We start from the raw sequence: 15,370 nt of genomic DNA, 5'->3' as shown, positions 1-15,370 counted from the left end.
TTTCGGCGGCAAAAGGGACCACCGCCAAAACATGTCTGGGACCCTTTCATATCGGTGTGGCACGAAGTTGTAGCCCCGTGGATGATCACACAGGTGCTTTAGCTGGCCATAGTGCCATGTAGTGGGATATATAAAGTGTACTGTTGTCCCCAATGTCTTCTTCTTCTTCTAATGCGTCGTGAGAGGTGGGTAGGATATGGTCAACATGGTATGCCTTCCCTCTGAGCATTATGCTCCTAACTCAGTTCAGATCAGATATAGCTAAATTGAGGAACCCTTTTCATATAATTCGGAGTCCGAGATAACACGTCAAATCGGGCGGCAAAAAGGTTGAAAACCACAATACCGGTATGCATACATCTGCACGTAAGAAGCCAGACTTAGGTCTCATCACATGATGACAGCCATAATCTTGTTGAGTCAGCGTTGAACAGTTCGCTTACTTATTCTGAAGAAGTAGGCTGTTACCAATGAGGTTTTCGTAGCTCACGACCTCATCAAACTAAATAAGGCAGTCTTGAAAAACTTTAATTAGGCATTGCATAGAGATTGTATGGGATAGGATGGGAAAACGGATGAGGCACGCATTTATATAGACTAATGTAAAGGATGAGGGCGACTACAGGAGGAATTTCCTGCATAAGTCAGTAAATACTACTGAGATTTGCAGATTTGGATTTGTTAACTTGAAGGCCATTAGCATGTTTACTCTTGATAGATTAATCAGAGCACATGTACTTACTAAGTTAACATCCTCATGCCCTGTACTAAGTACTACTTAGTACAGGGCATGAGGATGTTTACTCTTGACGGAGTAATCAGAGAGAGCACATGTACTTAGTACACTACAGTACAGACAACGACTTACAAAGCCGGCAGACACAAAAAGCCGGCAGACGAAGTCAAGCAAAGCTGCAAACCATCCAATCAGATTCTATCAAATGACTTCATCTTTGAAAACCATCTGGTTTTGTGTACTTTATATGCTTTCTTGTGTTCTTTATGCAACACACCGTGTGTTTTATGTGTGTTTTATGATAGTTTTACAGATTTGACGGGAGGGAATTTATCGTTGTTTTTATATAGGAGGATGGCATTAAGCATGCCGGCTTTGTACAGTAAGTCGTTGTCTGTAAGCACTAGTGTAACTTACTTACTGAAACTGATTTCTTACTGTCAGTTTGGCGGTTTGTTCTGAATAACTTATTGGCTGCTACCAATGAGGCATTATTGCATAAAATGCCAAACTACCTCGTTAAAGGTTTCTGAGAGCGCCTCATTGAAAGCAAAAAATTCAGGCTGAACCCAAGAATGTGTGGATACTTGCTGCAGCAGCAGTGCTCATAGCGAAGCTGGCAGCCATTGCAGTTTGCTAAACATCAGTAGAGAAGGTAGTTGGGGTCTAACTGTGGAATACAAGCACTAGCCACCCCCTCCCCAATCGGCTTCACATCGACAAACGCTATACATTTGTACGTTTCACGTTTCACGTATGAACTCTGATACGCTATTTGTTAATAAAAGAGCAAAACTTCTTACCTCTAGTAATTTTCGTTAATTAAGAAAGTAGTACAGACAACTTCCGTGAAAGCAACAACGCACCTTAAACCCACCACTGATGCTGCATCCCGATGAAACCCAAATGAGAGATTTCAGTAAGACTAAAGGCCGTGGCGAATGCCACTAAAAACCAAGTCAGATTACTTTCGCGCCCACCGCGACTTGGGTAGCAGAGCATTGCGTAGTGTTGCCTACAGCTCTGGACAGGCCGAAGTCAACCACAGAGAACATTTTCCTCGACACGAGCGAGAGCTAGGTCTACGTTCTCCAGACCTACAGTTGTAGAGTCTAGGGTAGGCTGCTCATCAGCAACCGCAATAATGACATTCCCTGACGGCCAGTCGGGACTTGACGTTCGAAGACGCATAGAGAAATCTAGTGACAGCGTTAGATTCTAGCTTCTCATCGCGTTCGCAGTAGGATTAGTATTTCGTCAGATGGGAGGGTCTAACAGCTTGAAGCGCAAAGGTGCCCCGCTATGGTCGCTTTAGCAACTACGCGATGGAAGGCGGGCTTCAAGCGCAGCAATGCCGCACTGCACTGAGGGACACTGCCTGCAAGAAATTATTGGACAGGCTGCTTTAGACGCTGTAGTCGCCCTCATCCTTTACATTAGTCTGTATAAATGCGTGCCTCATCCGTTTTCCCATCCTATCCCATACAATCTCTATGCAATGCCTAATTAAAGTTTTTCAAGACTGCCTTATTTAGTTTGATGAGGTCGTGAGCTACGAAAACCTCATTGGTAACAGCCTACTTCTTCAGAATAAGTAAGCGAACTGTTCAACGCTGACTCAACAAGATTATGGCTGTCATCATGTGATGAGACCTAAGTCTGGCTTCTTACGTGCAGATGTATGCATACCGGTATTGTGGTTTTCAACCTTTTTGCCGCCCGATTTGACGTGTTATCTCGGACTCCGAATTATATGAAAAGGGTTCCTCAATTTAGCTATATCTGATCTGAACTGAGTTAGGAGCATAATGCTCAGAGGGAAGGCATACCATGTTGACCATATCCTACCCACCTCTCACGACGCATTAGAAGAAGAAGAAGACATTGGGGACAACAGTACACTTTATATATCCCACTACATGGCACTATGGCCAGCTAAAGCACCTGTGTGATCATCCACGGGGCTACAACTTCGTGCCACACCGATATGAAAGGGTCCCAGACATGTTTTGGCGGTGGTCCCTTTTGCCGCCGAAAAGCGGCATTACTGTCCCCTGCTTCACAACTCGGAGCCCCCAGTCTGGGGGCAAAATATATCTGGCCCGATTTGACTCTGGGCCCCAGAGTCAAATCGCGCCAGATATACTTTGCTTCCCTTAGCTAATCGGGCCCGATATATCGGATCTTGAACCACCCGATATGCCAAAACGGGTGAAAACCACAATACATCTAAGGTACGGTCCCACTTGTGTGTCTTAATGTAATCCCGCTCACTGTTTCACTCATAACTTTTTATTGGGCAATTAGTTTTGAGATGTAAACGCATATCTGAAGAGAGCGCAATCTCTTCTGTTAGCAGACTGTTTTACTGAGCTCTACAGTAAATGAGAGCTCAATTAGGAGTTGCTGACTATTTGCAAACCCATTCACGGCAGGACCAGTTATCTGCCGCATTTTATCTGTTGTTTTGTAAGGGGGACAAATCTCTTTTTGCTCTCATGACAGCACCGAAACAACCTGTACAAAATGATTTGCACCCATTTGAAATCGTATAAGACAGGATATACGATATCACAATATGGTACACAATATTATGTGATTTGTGTATAAATATAGTATGATTTGTGCTCAGTGGCAGCGCTGCCATAGCTTAGTCGTAAAGTCCTCGGACCATAACCGAGAGGACGGTGGTTCGATTCCACCTGGCAGCATTAACTCAACCAAAACACTAGTGGGCTAACTGTCAATTAGAGCATTGGGGGGCTGCCACAGAACTGCGAAAGCGACCGACGGCTGCCACCGAGTGAACGGATTGACCGCCAGTATGCTAAGTACCATGAGTCGGGTTCCCCTTCTGATAACGGTTTGAGATCGTCAAATCTCAAAAACCGGACATCACAGCGGGCCCAGGCATACAGAGGGATATCGTATCACTATAGAAAGTAGGAAATAAACAACAAAAACAATGAAGACAATGTGGTGGAAAATGCCTCAGCAAAAGCTTTTTTCTTTGGTTATACTAAACTATCGCCTCCCACACAACTTTATCCTGCTGGTTTGCCTCACCGTGCTTCGACGCAGACTGGAACTGCAGCTGCACAGGCTCCGGCACCGGAGACGGCACCCTCTTCATCTTCGTCGCCTTCGTTGCCATCGGATGCTTCTTCGTCTTGGCTGCCTTCTTGGGCTTCTTCATCGGTTGTGCCATCGCTTCCAGTGTTTCCTAGGTCAAAAGACGACCGGCGACCGTTGCTGTCTTGCGCACCTGCTTCTTGGACGGCGGTAGCACGAGCACCTCCTTCTGCACGACCTCCTTGATCCGGAGCCACGCTGCCAGCTTCGTAGATGCGGGGGTCCCGTTGCGCCGGAAATTGTCGATGCACATGTCCATACGAGGCTTGGACGGAGGGAAAAGGCCGCACGCAGCAAACCCCGCTTTGACGTTCTCACCCATCTTGCATCCTACCCATGCTGCGCTTGCCATCCGGATGGCTTCCTCTTTGTCGACCGAATTGCGTCCAGTCTCGCCAACGTAGATCTCGGTTAGGCGGCGTAGCTTCGCCTTGAACGACGAAAACACAGCGACATCCAGTGGTTGAAGCAGGTGGGTCGCGTTCGAAGGCAGCAACAACAGAAGCACGCCAAGCCGAGCTGCCTCTAAGATGATCTCCACGGAGTAATGAGACGAACACCCATCCAGAATCAGGAGAAGAGGTCGCTGCACGTCCTTGGGCACGCTAGCCGAAAAAAAGCGCAGCCACTCAAGAAAGAGAAATCCATTCATGAACGCGGAGCTCGAGGTGGTGACGGCAGCCCCGGGTATGGCGCAGCCATCTAGAACTTTGAGCTTGACTGTCAACCCCGGCAGCACGAAAAGCGGTGGCACCATGCACCCCGACGCGCTGCCACACGCGACCAGCGTGAGGTGAAAATTGAGCGCAACGTCTTGGTGCCAAACGTTCTTGGAGCCTCGAACCGCCACGACATTCTTGGAGCCCTTGTTGGTCTGAAACGCTGTTTCGTCCATGTTGAACACGCGAGACGCGTCCAAACGACTCTCGACCACAGCCTTGATCAGTGAACTAAAAAACTGCCCGAGATCGCTCTTGGTCACAGCGTTGCGGGCCTTGCATACCGCCTGAGACGTTCGAGTTGCCAGCATCGGGTGTCGCCCCATGAAGCGGCGGTACCACCCGCCACCAACCGTTTGACCAGTAGCCATGGAGGTCATGGTGCCGGCTTTGAAGATGACCTCCTTGCGACTTGCGGGGTGACCGACCAGTTGGCGCCCGACAATCCACTCGACCAAGCATGCCTCCGCTGGTTGCGAGAGCAGCGGAGCCGGGCCATGACGAACAGGTGCGCGGAAGATGCCCATTTTCCCCTTCGCGGCCCATTTCGTAAGGGTCCGATACGGAATTGGGGTGCTGTCGCTGACACTGCGGGCGCTGTCGCCGGCGAGGACGCGCTTCACTGCAGAATTGAGGTCTTCGATCTCGTACGCGGGCATTGTCGAGGTGGTCGCTGCGGGGTTGGTGGGTGGTTTGTAGGCTTCAGGAAATAGGAGACTGAGCTCAAACTGGCGGGAAATGTGTCTTGTTCGTATACAGTTTGGCGGGTTTTATTGGCTGGTAGCGCTTACAGACTTTTTGCCAATAGGGTTCTTTAAAAATACTTACGGCATTCTAATTGGTTGAAGCTAAAGTGGCACGGAACTGGCAGATTGCACGCGACTGGCACCGTACCTTACTGTACATACACGGCTGCGAATAGTGAGGCTACATACCAATACTATAATGAGGCAAGTCCCAGTTCGAATTGCGACGAGAGGACTCCTCTCAGAGGAGCGTAGCACGCGTCTGGCTCTCTGCGAACATACATCACATTGGCAATGAATGTCACAGCGTGCTTGACTTCGCGTGCATGCTAGCATTTGCCGTGTTCATTCTCCAAGTTTCTCGCACTGACACAATGCAGATCGCCAAGCTCCTGTTTGTCTGCGTGGGCGTGCTGGGCGCAACCGTCTCCCAGGCGGCCGTCTCGAGCGTGTCGACATGCTCTTCGAGCTTGCAGAAGAACGTTATGTTCCTTGGCGCTAATATTGGTAAGCGCGCCAGCATCGATCCTATCGGGTGCTGCGCCATCTGTGCCCGCACGAATGGCTGCACTGCGTTCACGTGGAATGACTCAAGCCACGGCACGTGCTTTCTCAAGACCAGCAAGGGAAAATCGTTTCCGAATTCCGGCTCCATCTCGGGAGTTGTCTAGGCTTAGACCCCCGACGTACCAAACAAGTCGACTACCAACGGATGGATGTGTCTCAACTGTTCGACCCAAGGCACCGGGTGCAGCTCGATTCAAGGCAGCGGTTGGCTAGGGTTATACATAGTATGGGAAAAAAATCTTTAGAAATGTTAACAGCAACCTTGCGAAAAGTTGCGCAATACACTTTTCGTTATTCAGGTGTTCTGTCGATCCTACTTTGCTTGACGGGTATCGTGTGGATTAATAGAGTTGTGGCTCCAAGTAGAAACGGTATGGGGTCAAGGAAAATATTGTAAAGCAAGAACTAATCATCAAAATACATTCCCGCCATTTCCCAACCACCAAATGTATTCCTTCTTGCTCTCACTTTAAGTTTAACAAGTTATCGAGCATTCGCAGTGAGGTTCTGAGCTACCCGAATTATGGGGTAACTCTAGCGTGTTGATGGCAGGGACTTGTCGAGCAGATACCACCACTTCAATTTGTTTGTAATAAACTGAACCTTGACAGCGCACCACGGTCGACACTCAAGCGACCCCGTTCTCCTCGCCAGCATTTAATACATAATTAACAAGCTGAGACCGCGAATGATCCCCATCAGCAGCCCAACGCACAATGTCTTATCTTGGAAGACTGTACTGTATCTTTGTCCAGGCTTCGCGTTTCCAGGAATCCTCCTAACACACCCACGATACATGTGCTCCCTCGGTTGGTTGTGAGCTGGACATGGTAATTATAGGCAAGATACATTTGAGGCGTACTTAAGTACAGTAATAACGCATTACCACGATTCTTTTTTTTACCAAAAAATCTATTCTATCCCATCACAGAGCCAAAAGGTTTTCCGCTTGTCACCGTCACAATGGAAGAAGCTGATTCATGGCATTTCCTGGCTTCTTAGCGCTCAGCTCTCTGCGCTCGGCTCCTAGCCCGCGGCCCCAACCGTAAGAACTACGCACTCAACATGTCACTCAGAGAACCCGTTCCATCACACATGAAACCCTCAGATCTTTTGTCAAGCAAACATCTCCAATGTGTAGCTCTTCCATCGAGAAATTTGACGATCCACAAGTCAGCGCATACAGTACCCACACCAGTTGATCCTGAGTGGTAGATTGTGCTCCTGAAATGTCGAGCCTGTCTACTTTCCTTATCAAGCCCAAATCCGCAACGGCAGAACAGGTCGCTGCAAATATGGTGTTCGACAACCAGTCGCACTTCAAGTTCAGCTCGTCATACTCCACGTCACGAGTGATGGGCGGGAAATTGAGATTTCCCAACCATATTCCACATGTTGAGCGTCCACTGAGCAGTGTACCCAGCATTCATCGTAGACTCCACTGCGTTGGGACTGTCGCTTCTAACGTACTCCAGGGATAATCTCACTTGAGATTATGCGGGCGAGGCTTGGTAGTCGAGTGTTGGTTAGGAAGGAAATCCAAAAGTGAATTAGAATGAGTTAGGCCAAACTAACTATCATATCCTAGTCTCCTATGCTTAAACATGAATCGTACCAACGCATACCTCTTACTTCGTCGTAGGAGAGGCGGGAGAGCAGAAAGTAAATGTTGCAGATCGTATCCAGAAAGGCAACTTCAACTTGCCTTTCTCTCAGCCAATCAGAAGTTTCAAATCTAGGGACTCCGCCAATCAGATCCCAGTATTCCACCACGTGTACCACAATTGCGTACCTTTGACAACGACTTCACAGCAAGCATGTGCCTCGATACGGACACACACAACTAGACTGCGAAGCGTACAATCGCAACACCCCCACTCAATTTGCAGTCTACCCGAGCATCTCAGTGATGTTACTGCGCTCGAGCAGATAGCGAAGAGTCTTCGTCGAGAGTTCCTTGGTCAGGAAATCAGCGAGTTGGTTCTTGGACTCAACGTAGTCGAGCTCCACAACACCACTCGTGATCTTCTCGCGGATGAAGTGATAGCGGATGTCGATGTGCTTGGTGCAAGCTTGGTAGCCGACATTCTTCGCCAACGCCATGGCGCCTTGGTTGTCCTCGTAGATCACCGTAGGTCCAACTTGCTCCGCACCCAAATCCTTGAGCAGCAGTCGCATCCACACCAGGTCGTGCGCCGAATCGACACTTTCTACATATCCATGCACTAATCTTGCCAATTGGCCAGACTTGCACTTGCCCGGCCTTGCCATTGGCACCGCGACAACCTCGATCATAGTTGCTGCCACCCCATTTCTGGGCACGTCTGGCCGTCGAGCATCACGCCGATGAATGGTGCAAATGGGCCTCCTGGACGACGTGATGATCTTGCATTTCTTGGCCTTTTGGAGGAGTGACACCATCGCCAACGAGCTTTTAAACGCCGTCGTACGAAGGCCGTCCTGCTCCCCGGTATGCTCGATGTTCAGCGCCTCGCTGGATTGCCAAGGCCGTCCTGCTCCCCGGTATGCTCGATGTTCAGCGCCTCGCTGGATTGCCAAGGTCGTCCTGCTCCCCGGTATGCTCGATGTTCAGCGCCTCGCTGGATTGCCAAGGTCGTCCTGCTCCCCGGTATGCTCGATGTTCAGCGCCTCGCTGGATTGCCGAAGCCGGCATGGTACACTCGTGCTGTCCCCCGTCGAGTGGCGGGATCCGTTACGCTGCCATGCCACGGTGGTGCTGCTCCCGCGTCGGCGAAGGTATCCCCCGCCTTCTCCTCCTCCCATCCCCGGCCCCAACACGCTGGACTAGCGTGTCCCTCGTCGGCGCACTGGACCTACATCAACGGACGTCGCACTCGCACTGTTTTCGACGGTATGGGCTGTGGAGGCTCTCGTCAACACGTTAGCCACTCAACAATCAACACATTTGACCGAGTCCCCGCCCCCTGGTACGCTGGCCTTGAATGGCCTTCGTCATGGCCCTGAATATGCACAATCTCTATGCCAAGCCCGTGCTGCGTGACGATACGCCGGACGGATCTTTATCGATTCGATGTCCTGGACCGTGATGCTCACGAGGAAACTGCGCCGCGATGTCGCCATAGCAATGCTCGTACAAGGAAGGGATGATGGTGCTGATTGGACGCGTCCCCATCCCAACCCAGCATCCGGGGTCGTGCTAAGCGGGCCACATCACCGTGCAAAGGCAAGCTGTGAGTCAACCCCTGGTGACAAGGCCGTCAGGTTTGATTCGTTCACGAGCGCCATGATGTCAGCGACGTGCTCCTGACCCGATTCGACACGGACAGTGCCCTCGATCGCGGACTGGACGCTGGTAGAGCATGAGCTTTGGTCTGGCAAGGGTAGTACGAAATCGCAGTGTCGGCGAGCTCCTGGATTGACGCTATTTCAAATCGGCGTACATCCATCTGCTTCACCATGTCCGTACTGGCGAATACTTACAGACAACTGCGTAGTAGATGTTGGAAGCAACTCAAGCACGGATTCTGGCCCACTATTCCGCGCATGGCAGGTTGTAATAGTTGTCGTAAATGGATTTGTACACATTGATTGCTGGGTTGCTTTTCATCCACTTTTCAGCTGGGGGTACCAAAGCACTTGTAATTCAGCAACGCTTAGTTAGAACACGCGGCGGTCCGCGCGATCTGCCGGTCAAACGACACGCCAGATGAGTGCTGCTCCTGATCTGCCGGTCAAACGACACGCCAGATAGTAGCCTGGGTAGTATTGCTACTGATGTTAGTTGATGAGAATGAGGCTGTATCCCTGGGACGAGGGTGGAAGAAAAGAACAAACCAACACCAAGATTCACTTTCAGAATTCTGATAGCAATGTCACGTAGATGGTTCCGTGAGGAATGCAATAGGTCGTGGCCTCATCGGGTGAGCATGGAAGGGAGCGCAATGGACGAGTTGAGGGCTGCCCTTCTTTCCCGTGGCGTAACACGTGTGAATAATTTAAGTTTTCGCTACAATTACTTCTAGGTGTCCCGACCGGCGTGTGGTATGAATGGCCAACAAGGAGATGTGGTTGTCTGGTGTTCGTTGGACCCGAAAACCAAACGGATGCGAAAATAATGTAAGAAGTAGGATATGTATTTCAAAGCAGTTTGCTAACGTTCATCCAGTGAGGGTCCGGGCTACGTACGGGTGAGTGTCTCGCTAGAGCACTCGTGGAAGTGCGAGGTCAAGCAAGCTTAGGCCATCGAAGTCGGTGAGCAGCCTGGACGCAAACTCTGGCATCGGCAGTAGTACTGCGTTCGAGGTAGTTCCATCGGTGAGTGGAATGGTTGTTCGCGGCGCCATTCTTGACTACGGTAATAGATGTTGCAGTCGTTGCCGGGGCAAAGTTGCGTTCCGTGTCCGATCATAAGGTCGTGAGCCAGGATGTCGACCACATCCATGGCCTCCAGTAGATCTTGGGCTGCGTTGAACTGCTGCTCTCGCTTGAAGCCTTGCCGTGTATGCTTCCACAGCGTGTCGGCATCGCACGTCTTGTTCTGATCCATCGTAATATGGATTTCGATGTGCCGGTCCAAAGCTTCTCGAGCATCGGAAATCTGAGCCCGCAAATAACGAATCCGATCCTGAATCATCGATCGGTGATCTTTAGGAAGCACATAACAGTAGCGTCAGAACGCTTAGAATATTGTTGGTACTTACCTCCGACAACTCCAAGCAGGTCTGCAGCCATCTCAGCATCCACAGATAGTTGTGAGCGCTCTCACTTTTGGCCATGCTGATATCTTTGTGTAGCTTGTCCATATCTTTCACCGGAAGAGCCACAATCAACTCGTCGACGTCCTCAGTTGAGTTGTACTTCGTCTCAAACACCTTCCTCGTTATAGGTTAGTGGTCAGTCCCAAATTTCTTTTGCTGTCATTTGAATTCAAATGGGTACGCGGTTAGACGCTGGAACGAACACAGGAAAAATCCTGTCAAACAGCACGGGCTCCCCACAAATAAAGTATGCTAGTGGCTAGAAAACCGCGTCAGGTCGTGGGTGGAATAATGATCATCCGCCACTGGCACTTACGTCACGAGGTTTCCCATACAATGCTCTGCCATTAGATGCTGTTGTTCGAGTGGGACCTGGGAGCTATCATGCATTGTTCAGGGTGACCAAGTATTAGATCGAATCAGCTTAGAGAGTGGCTAGCTAGCACTTACATCGATTGCATCACGCCGGCGATCGACCATCCGGCTTCCTGGTGGGTTGGGAAATGAGCGCTCTCCTAACCTCTCTCGATTAGGATCTTGATTTTGTGCGGCAGTCGTTGTTCGTCGGAGGCGCATCGCGACCATTACCAAGATCTTTGCCCTTCGGTCTTCCCAAGAATATAATTCTGTATCGACAACAAAAGGGGATCTCTCGCTAGCGCAATGAGCTCCCCGCCTGTACCGCTGAACCCTCGGCGAGCTATTGCGCCAAGATCACAAGCCGCTACTTCCGGTAATGTTTGAATTGACCACCTAGATGAACCAAAACCTAATATGTTGTACAGTGTCTGGTGGTCGCACAGCCTTTGCCGAAGCCTGGAAGGCTCTTCGTCGCGCTGGGTGGACGTCACGACCGCCACGTGGCCGAGGGAATCTGGATAATCGCTATCGCTATGTTCGTCCTGGTAGAAATCCGGACGGGGTCGAGGGCGGCGATTACGTTCTGGGTGAAGTGGTTCTGGTGGAACACTACAATATGACTGTGACTGGTGGCGAGATCGACTCTGGTAACATCACGATAGATGAACCTATGGATGGCGGCAGAAGTTCTGAAATGCATGGGCCTAGTCGTGGTGGAGCAATGGGGTATTGGAATTCGTCTGACGCGGAAGAGGGGTCGACGGCTTCAAGTGGTTGCCCTGCAGGAAAAAGGCAGGTGGAAGGCTCCGATGCGATGGGTACCAGTAGCAACGAGTTTGAAACACGTGAAACAAATGTTGAAGTGGCGATTTGTGCTGTTTGCAGCACTGGGTGTTCGACTGACCGAAGTTGTGATGCATGCAACGCATTCATGCATCATTTCTGCTCTCACGATGTGGCATCGTCACGTGCGCTTCGCACCGCTGACGGTGAGGTCATTGAGGATTTTGGAGATCAATGTTATTGTAGTAAAGCCTGCTACGAAACCACGATCTCCACGTCGAGGCCACCATCACTACTGTCTTCCACATCCCACGAAGAGGTTCGTCATGGTATAGTGGCAACGTTGACAACGCACACTGGCGAGAGGCTTCCACCTATCCAGTCGGATAGTGATGATGTGGCTTGCGTAAACGCGGGTTTGTGTACCCAAGGTGATCAACGTGAAAGGGAAGCGCTAGCGAGGCAGCGATCAGCGAAGAGTGCGCGAAAAGTATCATCGGATACGGGAGGTGGAGCATTGAAGCGAAAGTCTGCATCGAATCCCCCCAAGCGCTCTGCTGCCAAGAAATCAAAAGTCGCTACAACCAAAAAGGCATCTAAAAAGACGGCTGAAGCAGCCTTCAAACAGGAGTTGCTACTGCGAGCTCAAATGTCTGCTGACAAAATTGTGGGGGCGAACGTTGTTTTCTCGCCGGCTGATGAAGACTGGATGCTTCGCAAAAACTATCGCGAGGTAGGTGCGGCTTTTTTCGTCGGCATAATAACAAGATATGAGATGAAACACGAAAAAAACGCTGATGGTGTCAAGGTACCGGTTCCCCAGTTTGAAGTTCGATGGACCAACACCGCGTTTCAAGCCAAGAAAAAACATGTTCACCTGATTCCAGAAGCCACGGCTTTCAAAGGGATCAAGCAGTATGTTAGTCTGCAGAGAAACAATGCGGAGTTTGGTGATTCATGGAGTTCTCTATGTAATGTGCCCCCCCCCGCTTGTCCACCATACCTGCTTTGACGGAAGAGTTCGAAGAAATGACTGACAAGGGCTACAAAGAATTGTATGCTTTTCGAAGCCAGACCGAGCTGCAAATACCGTTTTGCCCTGCCGAAGTAGAAGCAATCGAAGCGATGACTTTTTCCACGACCGAAACGCTTTCCGAGCCACCCGGGCTGTTTACCCATCCCGATGGTTCAACTACAACCAAACTTCGTGAGGAGAGTCGTCCCCTATTTGGCCACTCCGCTACGTCGAGTTTTTTCGCCTTCCTACCACTTTCATTCTGGAAGCAGGTAGTCGCGTTCACTAACAGTCACGCATCAGGTGCAGGGGAACCATCACGTCACCCGATTACACTGAATGAGATGATGAGATTTCTGGGTATTCTGTGGTTTATGCAGCTTTTCAAAAAAGGTGAAATGCGAAATTACTGGCGAGATGATGGGGAATCATCAGCATTACCCGGTGCCCGATCAACTAGTCTGGCGATTATTATGCCGTGGAAACGATTCCTGTACATTCGAAAGCACTTGTCATTTCGAGCAGCAGTGACTATTGAAGAAATCAAGCGAGATCCAGCAGCACGAATTATACCGCTCATCAGCATACTGAAACGCCGTTGTGCAATTCACGTGATTGTGGGTCGGATGTAGCCGTCGACGAAGCCAGCATCGCTTGTCGTTCGCGCTACGCAAGGCACATCATTGTATATAACCCTCGGAAGCCGACAGGAAAGTACCACTTCAAGCTGTATGCCTGTTGTTGTTCTTCGACGTGGTTAGTTCTTAGTTTCAAGCTTCATTGTGCGAGCGAACTGGAGGATCGTTAGGTGGAGTGATGTCTACGCCAGAGATATCGCGTGTAGCCGAACTGACGCGGAATCAAGGCATATTCGATCTCATGTAATCGAAGTGACAGCTGCATTGGAGGGATCACGGCACATCGTCAACACTGATAACTTATACACGTCTTGTATGTTGCTGGAATCACTGCGGACAATTGGACTCTACTGTCGCGGAACTGTTCGTCAAACCAGTAAGCACTTCCCCAAGTTTACGATGATAGCCGCTGACGAGACCACGGAGAGGGGTGATATGAACCAAGGCGTATCCACTGAAAAACACATCGTGGCAGCTAGCTGGGTAGATGGGTCGGTCGTCAACGTCGTATCCAACGCTGATAGTTCCGCTGTATCAAATATGCATCGAGGAGCAAGTGCCCTTCCCTGCTCCTGCCTGTGTGAAGAATTATAACGAGAAAAATGCAAGGCGTTGACCGCGCCGACCAATTGCGAGGCCGGTTCTCAATTGCCGATGGGCACACCTTTAAAAGGTGGCACAAGAAGCTGGGAATGTCTATGATAGACATAGCGCGCTGCAATGCATACATATGCCACGAGCTTGCGGCTGGTAAAACGCCTACCTGTGACGATGGTTCGGACGACGATCCTGGTGATTCATCCGCTTCTAGCAACCGAGATCCGCATCGGTTCTTCGTGCTTTCGCTGGTCCGAGAGCTTTTTGATGGCAGTTGGATGCGATGGTTAGAAAATGATAAAGGTATGATATACATAAACGACAAGACTGCGCCGAACCTGCAAGAGCCTGCAGCGTGTTCGCAGGATGCTACTGCAGCTTCGCGAGATACTCTGGCGCCATGTGTGGCGAAGGAAGCATGGATAGTTTTGAAGGGTCGAAGCCGGTCAATGCGCGAGTGTACAGTGTGTCGGTTTGAGTGTCGACCAGCTACTCAGAAGACGGACTATTACGAAGCTCACCGTGTCTCGTTGTGCAAACGCACATATCCGACCGACAAGTTGAAGCCACACTTGCGCCAAAACGATACCTGGACGTGGTGGCAGAAATTTCACGAGTTCTACCCCCCCCCCAAAATGTATTCACCCCAGATGGAAATCTCAAGCGGAGCTCTCCGATTTATCGAGCCCAAGCCGTTTTTATCAAGCAATGGAAAGATCAACAGCGGATTTCGGCGCAAGTGAGACGAGACCAGGAACAAACATCATCTACAGTGGAACCACCCGCGTTGAATTTGCAGGTAGATCAGTAAAACGTGACTTGCTGAATAATAGCATCGATTTCAACTAATGTGTGATGGCATTGATAGTTCTATTGCTTCCTTCTTAGTACTAGAAGTGGTACACACTTTAGGATCAATCTTGCGTCTATCCTTGACGACCTACGAGCAAGGTCGTGAAATGTGCTCGTTGCCTAAACTAGTTTACATGTTCATGAATGTCATCTCATGTGGAAGACCATTTCCGATAACCAGCCCTCGGTTTGTCCAGCTGGTCAAAGTTGTTCGTGATCATCGCTTCTGCAGGATCAATTTCGTCGACAGAGCCCTCCCCCTCCCTACAGATACGCACCTATTAGCTTCAGATGGGCCCCCATTTCGTGATCTTGCTACCTTCACGAACTCGTCGAAATTCTCCAGTATCGCCTTATCCTGCAGCAGCAACGTGTCACCTGACTATAGCCATCGAGCTCATCTTGCATACCTCTTGGACCATTATCTTCTCGGACATCGCAAGCTTGCGGACGGGCGTGCAGCATTTGACCTGGATAACGTTGTTC

At 50.0% G+C, this 15,370-nt stretch overlaps 6 protein-coding genes and 1 non-coding gene across 7 annotated transcripts; 3 read left to right on the top strand and 4 right to left on the bottom strand.

The window, feature by feature from the left end:
• Nucleotides 1–3,375: 3,375 nt before the first annotated feature.
• On the top strand, nucleotides 3,376–3,447 carry PHYSODRAFT_t1249. Its single transcript has one exon. It is a non-coding gene; the product is annotated as a tRNA-Met (tRNA).
• Nucleotides 3,448–3,962: 515 nt separating this feature from the next.
• PHYSODRAFT_434910 (hypothetical protein) lies at nucleotides 3,963–4,373 on the bottom strand (the record flags this gene model as incomplete). Its single annotated transcript, XM_009532268.1, has 1 exon — nucleotides 3,963–4,373. A coding segment is annotated over one exon (411 nt), but the record flags the coding sequence as incomplete, so codon positions are not given.
• A 174-nt stretch (nucleotides 4,374–4,547) lies between these two features.
• Nucleotides 4,548–4,898, bottom strand: PHYSODRAFT_510883 (hypothetical protein; the record flags this gene model as incomplete). Its single annotated transcript, XM_009532267.1, has 1 exon — nucleotides 4,548–4,898. A coding segment is annotated over one exon (351 nt), but the record flags the coding sequence as incomplete, so codon positions are not given.
• An 869-nt stretch (nucleotides 4,899–5,767) lies between these two features.
• Nucleotides 5,768–6,001, top strand: PHYSODRAFT_447432 (hypothetical protein; the record flags this gene model as incomplete). Its single annotated transcript, XM_009532266.1, has 1 exon — nucleotides 5,768–6,001. A coding segment is annotated over one exon (234 nt), but the record flags the coding sequence as incomplete, so codon positions are not given.
• Nucleotides 6,002–10,116: 4,115 nt separating this feature from the next.
• PHYSODRAFT_302858 (hypothetical protein) lies at nucleotides 10,117–10,428 on the bottom strand (the record flags this gene model as incomplete). The annotated part of the gene is made up of 1 exon (XM_009532265.1): nucleotides 10,117–10,428. The coding sequence occupies one exon, from the start codon at nucleotides 10,426–10,428 to the stop codon at nucleotides 10,117–10,119; it is 312 nt and encodes a 103-aa protein (XP_009530560.1).
• A 100-nt stretch (nucleotides 10,429–10,528) lies between these two features.
• Nucleotides 10,529–10,732, bottom strand: PHYSODRAFT_512055 (hypothetical protein; the record flags this gene model as incomplete). Its single annotated transcript, XM_009532264.1, has 1 exon — nucleotides 10,529–10,732. A coding segment is annotated over one exon (204 nt), but the record flags the coding sequence as incomplete, so codon positions are not given.
• Nucleotides 10,733–11,444: 712 nt separating this feature from the next.
• Nucleotides 11,445–12,539, top strand: PHYSODRAFT_403169 (hypothetical protein; the record flags this gene model as incomplete). Its single annotated transcript, XM_009532263.1, has 2 exons — nucleotides 11,445–11,685; nucleotides 12,397–12,539. Coding segments are annotated over 2 exons (384 nt in total), but the record flags the coding sequence as incomplete, so codon positions are not given.
• Nucleotides 12,540–15,370: the final 2,831 nt, after the last annotated feature.

The sequence above is a fragment of the Phytophthora sojae genome (genome assembly GCF_000149755.1).
Source record: "Phytophthora sojae unplaced genomic scaffold PHYSOscaffold_6, whole genome shotgun sequence".
Classification (NCBI taxonomy): Eukaryota; Oomycota; class Peronosporomycetes; order Peronosporales; family Peronosporaceae; genus Phytophthora; species Phytophthora sojae.
This window is presented reverse-complemented; position numbering and strand designations above follow the sequence as displayed.